Here is a 23,344-nt window from a genome sequence, read left to right as displayed (position 1 = left end):
AGAATTAGCTATTTTAATATTTTATTATGGGTTTAATTAGTCTTTCTTCTTCATTTTCTTCAAACCCAAGTATGAGTAGCTAGATTTTCACTAGGGTTATGACTCAACCCTAATGTGTGAACCTTATGGGTATTTAAATTAGTATTTGTCTATGATTGGGTGTTTATTATTTAGCTTAGTTCATGCTTTAATTTGAGGAATTAATGGTTGCAAACAATAGTTCATGCCTATTTGACTTAGTCTCTTCTTGAGAAAGAGAGACCTAATCTAGGATAACTTGGCTAACAAGGAATTGGGTCAATTGAAAGATTGATTTACCTAATTAAAGGGTTCAACCTAGAGATAGTAATAACTCGACTTGAGATTTTATCAACTGTTTTGTGTTACACTTATTTGGTCTTGAGAAAGTCAAATTGGGCAAAACCACTCTTTGACCGAGAGGTATTGAGTGGGTAATTTAGAGTTGATAGCTATAATACACTCCAGTCAATAGAACAAGCATTAAAGTCTTTTATCCCATTAGGCAAACACCTAGATAATGGTCACAACCCTAGGTGTTTTTATCAATTTGGAAAAAAAACCCAAAACCAATTATCTCTAGTCTTGTTTCTTTAATTTGCAATCGATAGAGTAAAAATTAGAAATAGAAAACCAATCTTTTTATGGAAGTGCAATCTCGAAAATTCAATCACGCACATTGAAATATATACCTCTAACTCCCATCTTAGCTCCCTGTGGATTCGACCCCGACTCTTAGTTGGGTTTCTATAATTGCAAACGACCATTTCATACCTATTTAGATGTGTGCATTTGGACGTGATCATGGACGTGCTAGTTCATCCTTAAGGGAAAACGATTGTGGAGGGGGCACTTGATGGCGGCCCTGTATTTTTGAGGTAAGAGGAGGATTCTTCTTCACGGGCGGCAGTGGATGTTTCTTCGCCCGATGGCGTCCGAGGGAAAGCTATCGCTGAGGATGGAGATGAGTCGGGCTCCAACATCGATCTGGATGATGTGAAAATGATCGATGACGGGCTTACCTAACTCGAGGTGAGACTAGAGGGGGTTCTAGGAACATCATGATCCCAATGGATCATGATTTGCTTGTCGATATCGAGGAGGTAGTCTCTGCCCTCGGTCTTCTCTGTTCCAATGTCAAGGGTGAGACCCTCAAGAAGATAAACGACAACACTTTGTCGAATAGTATCGCTGGCCTCTCTCTCAGGGTAAGTATGATTGCTTCATGTCCCTTTCTTTATGACTTAGCTTATTTTTATGTTCTAAACTTTCTTCTTTGATCTGTAGACAATCATTCTGGAGATTGAGATTGCTAAGAGGGATAAAAGGCGAAAAGAGATTTTTGTTAAGGTGAAAGGGAAGTATACTAGTACCACAGGAAGTACCGGGAGCTTCGGGATTGGCTTCGTAAGGGAGGCGATGTGCGGGCCTTGAGAGAAGATTTAAAAAAAAGGGACGAAGAGCTTATGGAGGCCGTAGAGAAGTGCAGTGTCCTTGAGAGGATGTTTAGGAGTACAGAAAAGGAGCTCGAGCTCAGAAGGGCGTGGAGGCCCAATGCAGCAACCTTCAAACCCAAATGGTCCAACTACGAGGCCAGCTTGAAAAGTTCCAGTTCCATGTGGAGGCTCTCAGTGGTGAGATTGTTAAGAAGCATGAGGAGCTCGAGAAGGCGGAATCCTATCGATTGGATGCTCAGAGGAAGGTAGGAATCCTTGAGTTGGCGAACAAGACTCTTCGCGTTGAGGGAGACAATGATCAGTCGACAGCACTTCTCGGAGGACCTGCTTGAGGAGAGGATCGGGGAGCTGGGCAGGGAAACCTCCGAGCTTTATGATCGAGTTGCCACTCTAGAGGTCGAGAAAACTCAATTGCTTCCATGGCCTTCTTCTTCTTAAGTTTCTGATTTCCCCAATGTCCCTCGGGAGTTGTACGAAGAGTAGATCCATACTGAGGCCCAACTGGATGTGTTTCGAGATTTGCATGCAACAAGCTCTATTTCTTAGGTAGCCCTTGAGGATGCTCGGGTTAAGGCTACCGAAGCTCGTCTTGCTTGTGGCTATCACCCTACTATTCCTCGACCTGGTTAGGAGGAGGATGAGGAGAGCATAGATTGGCTTGAGGAGGACGCCTGGTATTATTTCGTTTACCCTCAGGGCAAGGATGGAGAGGATGTTGGGGGGCGAGACGGTGATGATATCGGTGGTCAGGGTGGTAACGTCATTGAAGACCGAGCTGGCGAGGGTGCTGAAGGCCGTGACGGCGATGACCAATAGTTTTTTTTAAAACTTTTTTTGTGTATTCTTGCCGGCATCTTCAAGAGCCTTTGTAAAAAACTATTTATTTAAGTATGAAATATCAAAGTTGTTCATTGCACCTTCTTCCATTCCCGTGGTTTGTTTATTGTACTTGTATATTTTTTGCTTCTATTATTTGCTCGTTTCATTTTTTGTCCCTTTTATTGTTGTTGTCTTCTAGCTAACCATAGCCTTGGACCCGAATATCCATGGGCCATATCAGCCCTTTGTTTATATAGGCCGAGTATGTCTCTTCATTGAGATTTGGCCGAGGGCCGATAGGTGTTGTCTGAACTTGGTCGAACTTGACCTTTCGTTAAGTTGTAGCCGAGGGCCGATACGTGTTGTTCTAGCTTTGTCGAATTTGAACTTTTGTTAAATCGCGGTTGAGGGCTGGTAGGTGTTTGTTCGAGCTTGGTCTAACATCACCTGTCGTTAAATCACGGCCGAGAGCCTGTAGGTGTTTGTTCAAACTTGGTAAATTATGACAGAGGGCCAATAGGTGTTTGTTCGAACTTGGCTGAACATAACCTTTCATTAAATCGTGGCCGAGGGCCGGTAGGTGTTTGTTCGAACTTGGTCGAACATAACCTTTCGTTAAATCGCAACTGAGGGTCGGTAGGTATTTGTTCGAACTTCGTCAAACATAACCTTTCGTTAAATCATGGCTGAGGGCCGGTAGGAGTTTGTTTGAAGTTGGTCAAATATAATATTTTGTTAAATCGCGGCCGAGGGTCGGTAGGTGTTTGTTCGAACTTGGTCAAACATAACCTTTCGTTAATCGCGTATGAGGGACGGTAGGTGTTTGTTCGAACTTGGTCAAACATAACCTTTCATTAAATCACGGTCGAGAGCCGGTAGGTGTTTGTTCGAGCTTGGTAGAACTTAAACTTTCGTTAAAGCAGTTTCGATAAATGTGAGTTTCTATTACTTTTACGTTGATGCTCTGATTACATAATTGGAGAAAGTTACAAACTTTGGGTATTGGCTGGCGTTCCAGTCCCAGTCCCGGTATATCTAGTCCCTTCATTGTTTGACTTGGAGAATCTTGAGGAGTCGGGCAATGAAAAAGAAATCAGTTCGTTCTTTGTATACTTTGACTCGAAGAGTCCCTCTTGTCGCCTCGTTAAAAACCTCCTTGAGAAAATCCTAATGGGACGAAACTCAAGTGAGGGAAAAAAGAGTACGACTTGGGGGGCACTTCTCATTTTTTTTAGAAGTTGAAGTATTTGAGGTGGCTGATATTCCAATTGTTTGGTAATTGTTTTCCTTGCATTGTCTCTCATTGGAATGAACCTTTGTTTGCTTTGCCTATAATTTTGTACAGGCCGTCCCATTTGGTTCCCAATTTGCCTTCTCGTGGATCTCTACTTGCTTGGGTTTTGGCTTTGAGTACGTAGTCCCCGACTCTGAGCAGTCGGACCTTTGCCTTATTGTTGTAGTAACGTTCCACCTGTTGTTTTGGGGCGACCATCCTTATGTACGCCATATCTTTTCAATCGTCGATCTCATCGAGCTCTTGCCTTCCACTCTCATCATTATTGGTGCTGCTTTCATGGGAGTACCTTAAGCTGGGCTATCTAACTTCAACTGGTATAACTGCTTCTGTTATAAAGAATAGGGAATAGGGAATCTCTCATGTGCTCGTCTTCGGGGTGGTTCTGTGCGGCCATAATACTTCTGGGAGTATTTTCGGCCATAGTCCCTTAGCCCTTCAAGTTTCTTTTTTATGATGTTTAATATGCACTTATTGGAGGATTCTGTTTGCCCCGTTGCCCGTGGGTCCCTTTCCACCAGGACAAGGTAATATACGATTTCTTTTAGTTCTAACTGGAAAGGGACCCATGATGTCCATTATCCACTTGATAAACGGCTATGGAGAGGTGACCGAATGAAGATGTTCGCCCTCTTGGTGAATTATTGAGGCGTATTTCTAACATTTTTTGCATTTCTTTACAAATTCTGAGGCATCGTTTTTCATGGTGGACCAGTAGTAGCCTGCTCGTATGAAGCACCTAACAAGTACTCGATCACCAGAATGAGTGCCACAATGGCCTTCATGGACTTCTTAGAGAACGCGCTGGGTTTGGTTGACCCAAGAACTTCGCCAGAAGGCCGCCATATGTTCTCTTAGACAAGTCATTATGAAGGAGATTATATCTGGATGCTTTTATTCTTAGTTTTTTAGCTTCTCGTTTGGGAGGGTGTCGTCCTGCAAGTAGGTAATAATACAATTGCGCCAGTCCCAAGCTAAGCATACAGATCTTACCTCGATTTGATCTAATGACGAGTTGAGGAGGTGGACTACAATTTTATCCCCAGTTGTGATGCTTTTGGTAGCTGTGGCCAATTTGGCGAGGCCGTCTTCTTCGATATTCTGGGCTCGCAGGATCTAGTCGACCTGGCATTCATCGAAATTGGGAAGCAGTCTACAGATCTCGACTTGATATTTTTGCAACCTTTGTTCTTTGATTTGGAAAATCCATGAAACTTGGTTGAATACGAGCTGAGAATCACAACGCAGTTTCAACCGCTTCGCCCCATATTTGAGTGCTAGTCTCAACCCTGCAATTACGGCCTCATACTTGGCCTCGTTGTTAGTCATATCCGAGCATCTTATGGACTAGCAAATTACTTCGCTAGTAGGGACCTCGTGTACGAGTCCCAGTCTAGATCCGTAAGCATTGGTTGTGTCATCGGTGTATAGGACCCAAAGGTCTTGTGTTTGAAGAGAATCTTGAGTGGCTTCCTCCTCGGCCTCAGGCATTACTTTTGCGCTGAAGTCCGCGACAAAGTCGGCGAGCACTTGCAACTTTATTGTTGTTCGAGGCTGATATGTGATGTCGTGCTCACTTAGCTCGATGGCCTACTTGGCCAGCCTCCCCGACAGCTCAGGTTTATGTAAAATGCTTTTTAAAGGAAAAATGGTAATGACCGAGATAGGGTGGCACTGGAAATAGGGTCTAAGCTTTTGTGAAGCTACGACCAGTGCTAGGGCCAGTTTCTCGAGGTGTAGGTACCTCTTCTCGGCATCGACAAGTGTTTTACTAATGTATTAAATAGGAGATTGCGTACCTTTATTTTCTCGAACCAGGACCGCACTTACTACTGCTTCGGAGATGGTGAGGTAGATGAGGAGGTGTTCCTCGGTTTCGGGCTTCGAGAGTAGAGGCGGTGATGACAGATACGCCTTTAGTTCTCATAGGTCTCGTACGCAATCGGGCATCCACTGAAGGCTGTTATCCTTTTTGAGTACGTCGAAAAATCTATGAAATCTATCGGACGACTGCGAGATAAATCTCGATAGGGTGGCGATTCAACCAGTCAACCTTTGGACTTACTTCTTAGTAGTCAGTTGTTCAGGTATCCCGTCGATAGCCTTGATTTGATCTGGGATGACTTCAATCGCTCGTTGTGACACTAAGAAACCCAAAAAATTTCCCGACCGCCAAATGTGCATTTCTCTGGGTTTAGTTTCATCCCGTACCATCTTAGTATGTCGAAAGATTCCTTCAAGTGGTCAATGTGATATTATGCCCTTACATATTTGACCATCATGTCGTCGATACATACCTCCATGGTCTTGCTGAGTTGGTCTTTGAACAGTCTTGTGACCAATCTCTGATAGTTGGCCCCTACGTTCGTTAACCCAAACAGCATGACCCTATAACAATATGATACTCTATGGGTGATGAACATGGTCTTTTCTTTGTCTTCTTCCTCCATGAGTATGTGGTTATAACCCGAGTATGCATCCAAAAAACTTAGCAGCTCGTGCCTCGTCGCTGCGTCAATGAGTTGGTCTATATGTGGCAACTAGAATGAATCTTTCGGGTATGCTTTGTTTAGGTCTGTGAAATCTACACACATCCTCCATTTCTCGTTTTTCTTTTTGACCATCACCACGTTGGCTATCCACTTGGGGTACCTCGGCTCCCTGATGAAGCCGTTCTCTGATAGCTTTTCTACTTCCTCACGGACGGCATCATTGATGATGAGGTTGAATTTTGTCGGACCTGCCTCACAGGGGAATAGAATGGGTCGACGTTCACTTTCTGTATGGCGATATCTTTGGGGATGCCCGACATATCTGCGTGGCTGAAAGCAAACAAATCTGCTTTAGTTATTAAGAATTGACTAAATTTACCTAATTCTCGGAGTTTGCAGCCGATGTAGGCCTTTTCATTGGGGTCGCTGGGATCTAATTGTGTCACGACCCAAACCGATGGGCCGCGACGGGCACCCGGTGCACTTACTCAATCGAGTACCAACGTAACGTATCTTTCTCATTACATCAACATGGGTAAATGGTCCAGAAGGGCCGTATGAGGTAACAAGAATAAAACATGAGAGAACACTCTACATAAAACAACCCAACCTGATATACTGACTTATACATATGACGTACGGGCCTATAAGGCCAAAATAATCACTCATACACTAAACATAGGCCGACAAGGCCATACAATCTTTCATATACATGACATATGTCTACAAGCCTCTAAGAGTACATAAACGTCATAAGGACGGGACAGGGCCCCGACATTCCAATCAATACATGCCTAATCATACTGACCAATAGCAACCCCAGAGCAAATGGAGCGCACCAACATCTTCCGATGAGCTGATAGCCTACTTGAAGGACTCTCGACCTGTCTATCGGGACCTGCGGGCATAAAACGCAGCGTCCCCATAAAAAAGGGATGTCAATACAAATAATGTACCGAGTATGTAAGGAATGAAAATCAGTAAACAATAGACATGAGAGAAACATGGAGTAAAAGACTCGCTATGTATATCTGAATAACTCTGTGAATTACTTCATATTTATAATGCCATGCATATGCATATAAATATCATACCATGCATAGGTATATGTGTTCATAAGATCATCAAGCCTCTGAGGGCATCCCATCATATCATCTCGGCCACTGTGGGCAATTCATCAACGTATACCAACTGATCAGGTGGTGGTATGTATATAACACCGTAACCTTTTCCCATATCCTATATACATATATTATATATATATATACGCGTATATAATGCCATCTGGTCATGGGTCAATGTAAATAAATGCAATGCATGAGAAGTACGTCAATAAAATCTTTTGGAGTGTCATAAGACCATTATGCCTTTGAGTAATATCATGAAACAAACTTTATCAACTAACGTATTTTCTGAGACCCATGAATAGATGATAGAATAATATGACACATGGGGAATCAAGAACATAAGCATCTCTAGTATTTCTATGAATAGAGTTATTTATGGAAATTATGCATTTGCTTGTTTCGTTTGTATCGTATTGATCATGCCAAAAAGAAAGAAGGGATAGCCTTAGCATACCTGAACTGATTCTCTTGACAATCCCTCCAACACACGTTGATTGCGACAAAACATGTAACGGCGAGATCGAAATAAGGGACAATCCATATGATATTCTTGAGAAGGATTGCATCGTACTCCCTTAGAATCGCAAAATCTCGTTGTTATTACGTAGTATAATTTCGTAGGAAATTGTGCTTAAGACCGTTACCTTGCTGAATATGACCATCTTTAATTTGTGATAGAAGCTTCACGTTACTGTAGAAAAATTTGAGCTAATCACGTTCTTAAAAATGGATGTGACCCTCATGTTTTCAAGTCTTACATATTAAATGAATAGGTCTCATGTTTTCAAGACTTACATATTAAATGGATAGGTGACTCACCTTCTTAAGAATGCCAAATCTTACATTTCTAATATTGCCACATAATATAGTGACTTAAGAGTCACAATTCTTGGGGTGGCTTTGCTGCCACGTGGGGGAGGGTTTAATCTTACCCAATTCTTTAATTAATCACCCAATAATTCCTTAATTAACTGGGTAATCTCCCATTACCTAATAATTAATCAATTACTCACATAATTACGAATTACCTCAACTTACTTAAAATACTACTCACTTTTACATACCTTATACACCTTACTATCATGGTCATGTGGTACCTTGTATGGTACTAGTCCATAAATACTGGGTATTATAGCTCAGACCATATTTTATCCCAAATTAAAAAACTTCGACAAAACTCACTTTCTTTGATTCGCTTACCCTCTCTCCTTCACGAATTTACTTATCACTTGTTTGAAATAACATAATACTTATAACCTCAAAAATACTCTCATTCCCAAGCTTACGTCGATTAACTTACGATGAAACTTTAACGTCCGAAAATGTGGGATGTAACATCTCATTTCCAAGCTTATATCAATTTACTTATGGCATACTCCCACGTAAGAAAATATGGGGTGTAACATCATTTCCCCCCTCCCTTCCCGGAACATTCGTCCTCGAGTGTTGACTGATGCACTTATTATTCTCATAACCCATAGCTCTTGCGAATACCTTAGTACTCTCCTTACCATTTAGGTAACTGTTCTTTGAATATACTCAAAGGCCAGGGAATTCTCCCCTTTAGACCTCTTTCTCATACCACGACTTATGGTCGGAATCTTTCCAATCTCGTAACTTTTGCTACCTTCTATCATGCAGCATGTGTGATTCTGACCTTGTAAATGTGCCTTTGCGACTCTTCTCTCCTTTTTCCTCTAACTTTTAGCCAATCTCTAGGCCTCACTTTGTAAACATATATAGAGCTTGATAAGATGTCTCTCTGGGCATCTATAGGTATACTGAAGTTCTTTGCTCGATACTTTGTTGAACTTACGAATATTGTTATATCTTATTTCATAGACCCGGTTATCCATTCGTATGACTTTACTGCATCTAGGTAGGTCATATTATACCATAAATCTTACTTCGATTTATCGTTGCTGAGGTCTGCTACCAAATTCCAGCTTACTTATGTTGCTTATCCCATATGTATAAATCTAAGTCCTTTAACGCTTCCTCATTACTGTTCATCTTAAGAATGACGGCCTAATCTCATCTCATACTTTGTGACTTTTGTCCATCCATTTTTTATTCACCTCAATATTGATCTACAATCTACCACTGATGACTTAAAACCTCTTACGTAATCACTAGGGCTCACGTTGCATCTGGGAACATCTGAAATGATTAGACTGATCCACCTGGGGTGATACCATGCTTTCATAACTGTATCTCCTAGCATCCCAATGTGATTCACTGTACGTGAGTATTTTAATGTTGTACAATTCATGAAATGCTTTCTTTTCTTCTTCAAATCATTAATCAATCGAAGGCCCAAACGTCATCCTTTATCTACCACAATTACACCCTTATTCTACTATCAGGGCAGCATTCCATCTCTTCTAAATGCTACTTATGATGAGTAACTCCTTTGAGTTCATTCAGGCTATACTGAGCTTTCTATAACTTAGAGAAATCATCAACTCTTTTATTTTCACGGGCTTAATCCCGAGAACTTATCCGTTTCTCGTCACCTTCTCACTCGCCCTTTCTTGTCCTTATTCTTGTCTTCCTAAAACCTTGTCGCTTTACCATACTTTAGCTTGCGTCCGACATATATCTATTTATACTACTCGCAGCATTCCTTCAACTTGCTTCCATCATAGATTTTCTTATGTCATTCTAGAATATCAAGCGAGACATCACATCATCTCTAACTCTTCTTTACTCTCTTAATTAGACTCCTCGATACCTAGAAACCATAGGCTAGAAGACATGTCACTGACGGCACCGCTATCATTCCTGGATACTGAATTCCCGCGCTTCTAGCCTTCTATCCAAAGTATGGACTATTCACAACCTTATGCATTTGAGTATCGCGTACGTTGTTCACCTTTACCTTACTTACCTTAAAATCTAGCATCACATCTTCTATATCTTTCATGACCTTCCTTCCACATATGTATAATTCACATCCATAACTTGAAGCTTTATTATAATACTTGCATCTCTGGTGTATACATAATCCGGTGAGAGCTTCATACTAACTTCTTATGAGGCTGGTATTCTTCTGACCCCCTTATAGAATATGGCTAATACTATCTCTCTTGTACCTATGATATTTAAGAGTGATACTGCAATGTTCTCAATCATGAGGTCTATAATTTTCTGGTTCCAATAATCAGACTCCTGATTTACTTTGTTGATGTAACTCTTTAGTTTCCTCTTCCTTCCGATCATCATTTATGTAGGCGTAAGCTATCTCCCAATCTGCGGCTCATAGTATGAGTTATTACTTTAGCCTTTCATAGACGCTATGGAATATCCGTCATACCATCATTTAATAATTCAATCCCTTGTCTATGATCTGGACTCAATTCTTTCTTTTAACTTATACACCAGAGTCTTCTACAACTGTATGATTGTCAATATACATGTTGCATGGATGATACTCCGAAATCTTGAGTGTGTTCATAACGTAACTAACTCTGGATCATTGATCGAATAATTCCTCTCGTTTTATCTCACCTTTCTTTAAACGTAAGCAATTACTTTTCCTGGTCTTTCTGCCCCCTTGTTACGTGCATACTTAGCTTATCTCAGTTCCCATGCATGTCGGAATTTTGTGCAATTCATATGGTCTCGAATATTACTTTTGGTTTCATTTCCCGCTCATTAGCCATGCTAGGTGCCACTTCCTTATGGAGTGTATACAATGTTGTTGTAAGACTGTTGTTACAAGACCATTTCCTCTTTTGGTCACTGTGCTTAGGTTGAAGCCTTTTTTTCCTTATTTTCTCAGCTAGTCTTTCGTTGTTGTACTTAGGGAAGACCCTCTGACTCCTGTAAAGCAGCAGGCTTATTACATCGTATACCCAATAAAATTTTTGAAGTTCTTCCTCGCCTATAATTATCCGTAGTTACTTACTTCCATGCCCTTGTGCTTGTAGGGTTGCTTCTGAACTGATATTTTGATTGTCTTCCCATTGGCACTTTCTTTTATTCCCGTAATACTCATACGGTACTTTTAACTACCCCAATTCCTATCTGAATATTTCTCAAGTATTACAATGACATTACTGCGAGGCTGAATTCACTATATTGGGTTTTACTATGTTTATCTTGCACGATCTGCTGACTCGTCTGTAACCTTCTATTTAGCCATAACTAGGCTCTTCCTGAATCAATTACTAACTACTCGTTGGCCCATTCTTATATCAATATTCCGTGTAATCTTTCTTGGGTTATTTCCTTTGTCTTAACTTACGTCTCGCACTGGATCCTTTTCTGCTAATAACATCTCGGGCAGGGGCCCTTACTTCATTTCCTTGACATCATGTTTGCATAATGTTCTGGAATCGTAGTATATCTGTAGGCTTTGAATAAGTGCAATCTCATCCCTTTTTCATTTTTATCGCATTTTTCCTTTACCATTCTATAGTTACTAGAACCACTTAATCCTGACTTAATGCCTCATCACTCCATATTCCCCCCTTTAGGGGAGTACTAAGATTTAGTGCTACGACGATCTACCTATAGATGTTTTACCTCTTTATCTTTGGCATCTTTTCACATCATAGATGATCCCTACTCGCCTTGCAGTAATCCTTCTGTACCAAGGATAACAAAATTCCTTACTCACAAGGGTGACACTTAGTGTAACTGGCATATACAGTCCCTTAAGCTTAACTTTACTCACCTTGCTTGCTTTAGGGAAGCGTCTTCCTGAATGACCTTTAAAGGGTATTCCTCTATCGTCCATTCTATTATCCCGGGACACAATCTCTGAAATTCTTATGATGTCGACCATTATCAAATCATTGAGTCCCTAATTCATGTTTAGTTTATCTTGTTCACCAGCCCATACTAATTTATATTACTCTTGGGTCTAACTTTTCCTTCTGGTAGTCGCGTTGGAGTCACAAACTTATTTCTCGAAATGAGGATATGACTTTATGGCCTATACTCTTTTGCTGTCTCAAGTCCTGTCACCTCTCGTCTTTTCCTTCACTTGACTATAGACTCTGTAATACTATCATCTTTTGATCTACCGTTGTCATCCACGTATCATATCTTACTCATAATGCTTCATTAACTCTTTTCTTATTTCCCACTAACATTTATATCTATCACTTTATTTTGAAAACTCGAACAAGACATTCTCTTGCTTTTAGCTCCCCTTTGCTCCATCCAGTGGCTCTTCGGGTTGATTAACGTTCTCGCTCTACTAGGGGACGCGAGCCACACTAAGGTAATATTTATCCCTTTCAGGCTTTCAGTGCCTATCTTCTGATTTTTTTTGATCATGCTAGTATTCACATCTAATTGTAATATTCTAGAGTGCATCATCTGGGTGCCTCACAAGGAGATCTATTAGAACCTTTGTAATATCCTTCGGACATGTCAACTAACACAAACAATCCATTCACCATTTTGGGTTACTCTAACCCCAGCCGGATCCTGATATCCTTCCTTCTCTTATACTAATTCTGTTAGCCCCCATAGGGCATAAATGAGATGGGTGTGGCCAATTGTACATACCTCTGTTATTATTGAAGGTAACTCAAAAGGCTTATATTCCCCTGCGATAATCTTCATTAGCTGGGTAGCTCGTACCCTTTTTCATCTTGCTTCTTTTACTTGCTAAAACTTGTATCTACCTTCCGATTCTCTTATTCCTTTTTACCATAAGAGTGGATAGACATTTTTGCCTTAGGGATTCTTATCAAGAAGTTTTACACATCTTAGTACACACATGATCTGCTGAAGACCTCACCTTTACTCATCATAAGAATCATGAAAAATCAAGTTCCTCTGATTCAACTCTTCCACAACTATATCTCTTACCAACCGTCTTTCTGGATGTAGGCATCGTCGTATTATGAATAAGATAGAGTTTAGGAAATTGAGTTCTTACAATTGAGCTCTACCACACGATCTAGAGTAAGAAGAAAGAGTGACAGTCCTAAATGCCATGTAGCCTCCTGCTTATAAGTGTGGTACACAACACACCCATAAACAAGACTCTATTAGACACGGCTTGTAGACTCCCTAGGACAGAACTGCTCTGATACCACTTTTGTCACGACCCAAACCGATACGCTGCGACGGGCACCCGGTGCCCTTACTCAACCGAATACCAATGTAACATATCTTTCTCATTACATCAACATGGGTAAATGGGCCAGAAGGGCCGTATGAGGTAAAAATAATAAAACATGAGAGAACACTCGACATAAAACAACCCAACCTGATATACTGACTTATACATATGACGTACGAGCCTATAAGGCCAAAATAATCACTCATACACTGAACATAGGCCGACAAGGCCATACAATCTTTCATATACATGACATATGTCTACAAGCCTCTAAAAGTACATAAACGTCATAAGGCCGGGAGAGGGCCCCGACATACCAATCAATACATGCCTAATCATACTGACCAATAGCAACTCCGGAGCAAATGGAGAGCACCAACATCTTCCACTGAGATGATAGCCTACTTGAAGGACTCTCGACCAGTCTATCGGGACCTCCGGGCATGAAACGCAGCATCCCTAGGCAAAAGGGATGTCAGTACAAATAATGTACTGAGTATGTAAGGAATGAAAATCAGTAAACAATAGACATAAGAGAAACATGGAGTAAGAGACTCGACATGTATATCTGAATAACTCTGTGAATCGCTTTATATTTATAATATCATACATATACGTATAAATGTCATATCATGCATAGGTATATGCGTTCATAACATCATCAAGCCTCTGAGGGCATCCCATCATATCATCTCGGCTACTGTGGGCAATTCATCAATGTATACCAGCTGATCAGATGGTGGTACGTATATAACGTCGTGACCTTTTTCCATATCCCATATACATATATTATACATATATACGCGTATATAACGCCATCTGGTCATGGATCAATGTAAATGAATGTAATGCATGAGAAGTACGTCAATAAAATCTTTTGAAGTGTCATAAGACCATTATGACTTTGAGTAATATCATGAAACAAACTTTATCAACTTACGTATTTTCTGAGACCCATGAATAGATGATAGAATAATATGACACATGGGGAATCAAGAACATAAGCATCTCTAGTATTTCTATGAATAGAGTCATTTATGGAAATTATACATTTGCTTGTTTCGCTTGTATCGCATTGATCATGCCAAAAAGAAAGAAGGGATAACCTTAGCATACCTGAAATGATTCTCTTGACAATCCCTCCAACACACGTTGATTGCGATAAAACATGTAACAGCGAGATCGAAATAAGGGACAATTCATATGATATTCTTGAGAAGGATTGCACCGTACTCCCATAGAATCGCAAAATCCCGTTGCTATTACGCAGTATAATTTCATAGGAAATTGTGCTTAAGACCGTTACCTTGCTGAATATGACCATCTTTAATTTGTGATAGAAGCTTCACGTTACTATAGCAAAATTTGAGCTAATCACGTTCTTGAAAATGGATGTGACCCTCGTGTTTTCAAGTCTTACATATTAAATGGATAGATCTCACAGTTTTAAGACTTACATATTAAATGGATAGGTGACTCACCTTCTTAAGAATGCCAAAACTTACATTTCTAATCTTGCCACATAATAGTGACTTAAGAGTCACAATTCTTGGGGTGGCTTGCTTCCACGTGGGGGAGGGTTTAATCTTAACCAATTCTTTAATTAATCACCCAATAATTCCTTAATTAACTGGGTAATCTCCCATTACCCAATAATTAATTAATTACTCACATAATTATGAATTACCTCAACTTACTTAAAATACTACTCACTTTGACATACCTTATACACCTTACTATCATGGTCATGTGGTACTTTGTATGATATTAGTCCATAAATATCGGGTATTATAGCTCGGACCGTATTTTATCCCAAATTGACAAACTTTGACGAAACTCACTTTCTTTGATTCGCTTACCCTCTCTCCTTCACAAATTTACTTATCACTTGTTTGTAATAGCATAATACTTATAACCTCAAAAATAATCTCATTCCCGAGCTTACGTTGATTAACTTACGACGAAACTTTAACGTCCGAAAATGTGGGATGTAACATCTCATTTTCGAAATTATATCAATTTACTTATGGCGTACTCCCACGTACGAAAATATGGGGTATAACAAATTGAACGGGGTCAAGGTCCTCTATAGTTGAGTCCGCAACTTCGACCATTTCGGGGTCTGAAATGACATCCTTGGTTTCTTTTTACGGGAACCCCGACCTGCTGATTGCTATGCTTCTTTTTCCTTATATTTCTTTTGTTGAGTTGTCGTGCTATCCATGGTGATACGGTAGCACTCCCGGGATGTGCGATGTTCCCTTCGTATGCTGAATATTTCCCAAGGTGTTGGGAACTTGATTACTTGATATAAACTAGAAGGGACGGATCTCATAGGATGTATCCACGGTCGTCCTACTATGGCATTGTATGTGGTGGCCTAGTCCATGATATGGAATGTTGTCTCCAAAGTTATGCTACCGGCAAGGATGAGGAGTGTACTTTCTCCTGATGACCGTTCAACCGCATCGTTAAAACCGGTTAGTGTGATGCAATGTGGTACTATCTTGTCCTCGAGTCTCATCTGGGCGAGGACTCGGGGATGGATAATACACGCTCCACTCCCATCATCTACCATGATACATTATTATATACAATTCATAAAGTAATGACTAGAACATCATTGTGAGAAAAATTCAAACTGTCTACATCTGACTCGTCGAAGATAGTACTTTCTTCGAGTTCGTCATATCGTTAGTGGGTGATCGATCTTTTGAGCTTGTGAGTGGAAGTGAACTTGACGCCGTTGATGGAGGCTTCCTCACTGCCATCAACAATCATATTGATGGTATGAGCTAGTGAGGGAGATTTTGGTGGGCCTTGATGTTCTCGACCCCTGGCGAAGGTACTCCTTCCCTTGTCGCTCAATAGCTCTTTGAGGTGCCTTTGCTGCAATATGTCCGCTACCTCTTGCCTTAAGGCGATGCAATCTTCTATTTAGTGTCCGCATTCCTACTGGAACTCGCAGAGAGCATCGGATTTCTTGATACTCGGATCAGACCTCATCTTTGGAAGCAAATTTCCACTTAGTTCCAAGTTTCTCCAGGGCGTAGAATATTTTTATAGGTAAGACACAAAAGTTGTGAGCAGATAACAAGGGGGCATACCTCTCTCGTTCCTGTGAGTCTCCGTCCTCGGCCTAGATGGGCCATCATCATAGCAGAAGGAAGGAGGGTCAGGGGCCGTGACGTAAGGCTGATGTCGTTCTCTGTTTGGCCTTGAGACTGGGTGATCTCTCCTTATGTTATCTCTTCATTCTTTCCTGGGCTCGGTTTGTACCGAGATGAGCCGTCGAGCTGGTCCGTTGCGGTCGTCATCATCTGCTCGGACTTTGGCACAATAGGCATTATGAATTTTGTCCCAAGTGGTTGGAGGGTACTTCATCAACCGGCTCAGCAGCTTTCTGGTCACTCTTGAACACTTTTTACTCAACCTGTTCTGAAAGGCTGCGACTGTCATCCCTTCGGATATATTTAGTAAGTTCATCCTCACCCTGTTGAATCGGCCAAGGAAGTCCCTCAGTCCCTCTCTCAGGGATTGCTTGATGGTGAAGATGTCGTTACTCCTATTTTGGCTTTCTTGGCCCGGCATGCTCCGTCAGGAACACATCTGCCATTTCTTCGAACGTTTTTATGAAGAAGGCTGGTAGATGTGAATACCATGTTAATGCCCCTCCAGTGAGGGTTTCGACAAATTTCTTCAGCAAAATGGAGGACACTTATTCCTTGGTGAGGTCATTTCCCTTCACGTCGGTGACGTAATGAGTCACGTGATCCTCATGGTCAGTTGTCTCGTCGTATATCCTTAGATATGATGGCATTTTGAAGGTCTTTGGTATGGCATGTGGGGCCACTTTCTTGTTATACGACTGCTCTATGAACTTGCCGGCGTCCCTTTTCCACAGTAGCTTAGGGGTTCTCGGTATCTTGTCGACTCGTTTTTGGTGTTCTTTCATTTTGGTCTCTGAGTGTTTTTTTCTCATTCTCCATTTCTTCTATTCTTTTCAAAACAACGGCGAGCATGTCGTCACCTGCACTATGACTAACATTGTGAGTTATACCTGGCATTGGAGGGTCTGGTTGATCGCTCTATTCGTCTCCTTGCTGTACCATATGGGCCCTCGTGGTTTCTATAGTAGTGCATGGAGCTTGTTTGTTGAGCACGCTTACTAAGTATCGGTCAACCAAGATTCAAGGAGCATTTTTTCGACAGGTGGTGTCCCTTCTCCTGTGGATGAGGAAACCCCTTTTCCATTTGGTTTCGTTGTGCTGCAATGAGTGGAGGCCACCTTTCGTGCCTGGGGGAGGCAGTGGGTGTCACATCATCGCCCAGATTTTCATAGCTCTCGTTGATAGCGTTCATGAGGTTACTGGGGATGGCACATGTCGCCCTCGTTCCGTTTTCTTAGTTTCCTGCCATGGAAATTTCTATACGAGCAGAAAGGAGAAAAGCTTTGCGGCTCATTAGGTTAGCAAATCACGCAGGTTGTAGATCTAATGAAAACTAAAAGATTAGCTAAGAAAATCTCCACAGACAGCGCCAAACTATTTGATCCAAGATTTAGGCTTTAGGTTTAAACAATTATATTTTCTAGTAAAATAGAGTTAATCTTAGCCGATATTAATACCCAAAAAAATATGTTAACCAATTTTGTGTGGTAAGATAATACGGGTATGATCTAGGTAGCAATAAATGACGATAACATTGTAGCATTCAATGATCCAAAAATGAAAGAGATAGCATTTAATAGTAATAAATAGCAAAAATGACATTTAAGTAAATAAAGGCATGTGAGCGACCCTAAAAGGGTGAAATTCTTTAGTATTCTTTTTGACAATGATTAATTATTAATGAACCTTTGAATATTCGGGTTCTCCTTGGATCGTGGAAGAAAAGTTAGACAAGAATCTCAAGAAAAAGATTTTATTTGTAGGTATATAATAAAGCAAGAATCCCAGTGAATGTCAATGTGTTGTCTTACAATTTAGTATTTCATGTCCTCTATAACTATATCTCTTTCAATTTATAAGGGAACATGTGCCAAAAACCCCTAATAGTACAGATCCAGAGAATATCCACTGTAATATTCCCTTTAGAGTCTTGTCCTAAAACTAGCCGTTAATACTCTGTTTAAGACGAGTGCTCGTCCTCGACCTTGATTTATGTTGACTCCTTGACCCCGTTCTTTATCTCTTGTGAGATCACTTCAACTCTGAACGTGCCCTTTGTCAAAATCATTCTTTGATACGTGGCAGCCTTGAGGGATCTCTTAATGCTGATATGGTCTAAACTTAAACTAAAATAAATTTTAGCTCATACAATACTTCTTACAATTAGTTGACAAATAAAAAATATCTTAGCTATAGCCTTTAGGAAAATAGATGATCGGAAGGTAGAGATAACGAGGGCTAGCCACTTTTCAGCACTGTATAAAAAAATAGACATTGTCATGGAGTTTTGATTATCTTTCAATTACAACTTACAAAGGGTTGAAAAGTGGCTTTTTGCCCTAGCAGAAGCCCAGAGACCATGGGCCGAATTCACAGCCTGCACAGATAAACGATATGCCTATTTTCAGACGTCTGAATATTTGATAAAAATTGTATGGGGCGCCCTATTTGGTCGCCCCCATTTAACCTATACCCATATTTTTAAATTTATTTAACCTATACCCTAATTTTAACAACTTCAGATCCTGCGACCTATGTGCTCCTTTCTTCCTCCTTTTCTTTTCCTCTTCTTTTTCTTTTCTCTCTCAAACATGTTATCCTGTAAGTTACACATGTTATCGTTTCTGAAAATTGGACAAAGCGACAAAATCAAGAAGAAAGAAAGACTCGTCATTGCCTCTCAAACATTAATACATCCCAACACAATGTACGTAAATAATAAAATAAAAGTTTATTGTCAAAACTCGAAGAAGCATCAACTGAAGTTTGGGACTGCAGGGACAAACTTCAGACATTACCAGGTTAAATTTTGTTTGAAGTTTGCAACTATCATGCCAGGAAAAATTATCTGAAGTTCAAATATAACAAGCTGATTTTGTCTGAAGTTTGCACTACAAACTGAAGAACTTCAGACTAATTTGTCTTAAGTTTGCACTATAAACTGAAGAACTTCAGACTAATTTGTCTGAAGTTTGCACCCCAATACAAAGTACGTAAATAATAAAACAAGAGTTTATTGTCAAAACTCGAAGAACCATCAACTGAAGTTTCGGACTGCAGGACCAAACTTCAGACATTACCAAGTTAAATTTTGTCTTAAGTTTGCAACTATCATGCCAGGAAAAATTATCTGAAGTTCAAATATAACAAGCTGATTTTTTCTGAAGTTTTATACTACAAACTGAAGAACTTCAGACTAATTTGTCTGAAGTTTGCACTACAAACTGAAGAACTTCAGACTAATTTGTCTGAAGTTTGCACTACAAACTGAAGAACTTCAGACTAATTTGTCTGAAGTTTGCACTACGAACTGAAGTTTTTTTTATTGCTTTTGCAAGTCAGGCCAAACTCCAGACGAAAATATCTGAAGTTTTATTTTGATAAGGTCACACTTCAGGCAAAAAATTTTGAAGTTCAAATTTCAGACATAAATTCTTGCTACTTCAGGCCCCGTATATCAGTTACCCGAAAAGTGGGTACGCTTGCAATTATTTTTGTAAAGCGGGTATAAGTTAAATTGTGATCCAAAAACTGCGTATAGATGCAAATCTCGCTGAATATTTGAGACTTAAATAACCAAAAGGTGAAGGCCATAATTTTCTATAATCAAAGCTTGGAGCTGACAAGAACCAAAGAAGCTTTTGATTTAACCTATAGGTCCACTATCAGAAAGATTCTGCCTTTTGATTTATATTTATATGACCAGTAATCATATTGATTTGGATTAAAGCAGCAGTTACCTCTTCCATTATCTTACCATTAAACAGTTACTTTTGTGCTTCTTTTTTATTTTTATTTTAAATATGACAATATGCAGTTGCTTGTTTTTGGTGAAAACATAAAATAAAGCAGAAGGCTATTTCCCAAAATTAATTCTTACAGCTCACACAAGACCAATAATTTCAAATTAAGCCTAATCCAAACATATCATTTTCTAGAAAACAAGATTGAATAAAACTCAACTCGTTTCTTCTCCACATAATTGGCACCAAAAATAACTAAAAAGGGAAAACCTGGGGCTAGGGGTCACGGGTTGGTAGTAAAGTAGTAGTCATAATCCTAATTATAGGGTGATTATGCATTATTAGTTATGTGGTTGAATTCTTCAGAATGACGTGACCAGGAAAATTATGTAATGATTATCATATTCTTGAACTATAATTAATATTAATTAGGATATATGAGTTGTGGTTGATGATTGCGTAGACTATTTTAAAGGGTTCCAAATTGGCCTCAAATTTTGAGATAGACGAGAACACATATTAACCAATCAAGACCCAAAAGGAGGGAAGGAATAATTCTTAGTTCTATTTCAGACAAGTGAATAAGAAAGATGTCAAGATACCTTCAACAGAAAGCATGATCGGAAAAAAGGAAAAAGGGAAAAAAAATTAGAACAACTATTATCAGTTTATACTCTCCTAATTAAACTTTCTGCTTGTTAGACGTTAAAAAGTATCATGAGCGAACTAAAATTTTTGCATTGTCAGTATAAATAAAGTTATTAAATAAGATTATAAGTTATATGCTTTAATGGTGATAACGTATTTACACAATCAAGTTATTTTACGGATAAAATTTGTATGGCAAATATTGATTGACAACATGAGAAAATTGGTAACTAACATACTATAATAGGTTAAACTACATTAGTCGTGTAGTCTTTTTTAAAAATGCCAAGGTACAATGGCAGCGGTTCGGCAACAAGTTTATCGGAACACAATATTTTTGACGCGGTGCATAAGTTATTAGTTTAAACCCATTAAAAATTATCATATTAAAAATGGGCCTAAAGCACCTGACAAAACCAGATCGCATTATTGAAATTCAATTCGTTTCTTTATCAAACTACCATTTTGGGTAAAATAAGCATACTTCAGAAGTAGTATGAACTCATAAGCTAAAACCTTTTTTAGAGTTTAGTCGTTGAGGTTAATAAAGATATTAGGTCTAAATTCTAAAAAAATTATTATTAAAACAGCTAGCTTTGATACCACTCCTTTGCTTCATATTAAAGATATTCTTGCTTAAACGAAAATCTTATCATTTCTCTTCTTTCTCGTCTCACCAGCTTCCCATGCAATACCTATATATTATTATCTCAATTACACATATTCCCTCATCCTCCATTCTTGATATTTTTCCAAGGAGAAAATATGAATAACTTCTCTACACTTATTTTCTTTGTCACTGCTTTTATTTATTTGTTTCATATTACATTAGCTTCCATAGTTTCAACAGGAGATTTCAATAAGGATTTTATAGTGCCTTGGTCCCCTAACCATGTAAATACTTCTGCCGATGGCCATACAAGAAGCTTGATATTTGATAAGGAATCTGGTAATTGAAATACAAAATCTCTACATCTCTAACTTTTCTTTTTGTGGCTAAGAACATAATGTTTGATAATATATTTTTTTATATTTCATTTCATTATCTTCAGGTTCAGGGATTGCTTCAAATGATACGTACTTGTTTGGTCAATTCGACATGAAAATTAAGTTGATACCAGGAAATTCCGCAGGCACGGTCGTGGCATTTTATGTATGTATGCACAACCTAATTAAATTCTCGTTCTTTTTAAATTTTAACTTTTAATTCCTCTAAAATGTTGATTAATTTGGAACTATATGCAGTTAACTTCGTATCAACCAAATCGTGACGAGGTAGATTTTGAGTTTCTGGGAAATGTTCCTGGGAAACCTTATACTCTTCAAACGAATGTTTATGTCGATGGGTTGGACGATAGAGAACAGAGAATCAACTTGTGGTTTGATCCAACACAAGACTTCCACACTTATTCTATTCTGTGGAACCTTCACCAAATTGTGTAAGCCTTTAATTTTCTTCTTACAGTTTTGCATCAAGGTAAATCTAGGATTTAAATTCAATCAATTCAACCTTTAGGTTCTAATTCAAAATTATGAGTTCAGAATTTAATATTTATTGAAATTTTAGTAATATAAGTTTAACCGATTCATTATGTACTTCATCCATGATCCATCTCAACCTTATTCTTTTTTCTTAATATCACACACAAACGCATATAAATAACGTTTCAGTCTCAAACTAGTCTCAAACTAGCTGGAGTTGACTGACTATATATGAATAATCTGTGTATAGATTTCGCTCTATTTTGGATTCATTTCATTCTAATATTAAAGGATAAGACTTCTAATAAGGTGATAAAACTCTGTGATTTTTGGGCAGGTTTATGGTTGATCGGGTACCTATTAGAACGTACAGAAACCATGCAGATAAAGGAGCTAAATATCCTCGTTGGCAACCAATGGCACTCCAAATTAGCATATGGAATGGAGAAAGTTGGGCAACAGATGGTGGAAAAACAAAAATTGATTGGTCAAAAGCACCATTTGTAGCCTCTTTAGGAAATTACACAATTGATGCTTGCGTTTGGAAAGGAAATGCAAGATTTTGCAGAGGAGAAAGTGAAAATAATTGGTGGAATAAGGAGAAATTCAGCACTTTGACATGGACTCAAAGAAGGTTGTTCAAATGGGTCAGAAAATATCATTTGACATATGATTATTGCATGGATAATCAACGGTTTCAAAATAATCTTCCCATAGAGTGCTCTCTCCCAAAGTATTAATCATCAACATCGATTAAAGGTGTCTAATCGACGAGTTGGACTAAATTCGAAAGGGTAATATTTTGATGGGCTAAATTCGACGCCTCTCGTAACAATGGATGATCGATTCTTTTCTTTTTCACTTTATGTACCCATTTGTTTGGTCTTTGCATACTACTACTATTTTTAAGTTAAAAAGTTTGTGAAAGTCCTTTGATCAAAGTATCTTTATCCTTCGAAGCAAAGTGACTATTTTTACTTTTGATATACAAGGTATTAATTAATCTTTA

The 23,344-nt window shown here is 39.1% G+C and overlaps 1 protein-coding gene across 1 annotated transcript; it reads left to right on the top strand.

Moving 5' to 3' along the window:
* Window positions 1–21,537: 21,537 nt before the first annotated feature.
* Window positions 21,538–23,344, top strand: LOC104100219 (probable xyloglucan endotransglucosylase/hydrolase protein 10). The gene is made up of 4 exons (XM_009607403.4): window positions 21,538–21,802; window positions 21,906–22,006; window positions 22,099–22,292; window positions 22,673–23,344. The coding sequence occupies exons 1-4, from the start codon at window positions 21,619–21,621 to the stop codon at window positions 23,073–23,075; spliced, it is 882 nt and encodes a 293-aa protein (XP_009605698.1). The 5' UTR covers window positions 21,538–21,618; the 3' UTR covers window positions 23,076–23,344.

The sequence above is a fragment of the Nicotiana tomentosiformis genome, chromosome 1 (assembly GCF_000390325.3).
Source record: "Nicotiana tomentosiformis chromosome 1, ASM39032v3, whole genome shotgun sequence".
Lineage (NCBI taxonomy): Eukaryota > Viridiplantae > Streptophyta > Magnoliopsida > Solanales > Solanaceae > Nicotiana > Nicotiana tomentosiformis.
This window is presented reverse-complemented; position numbering and strand designations above follow the sequence as displayed.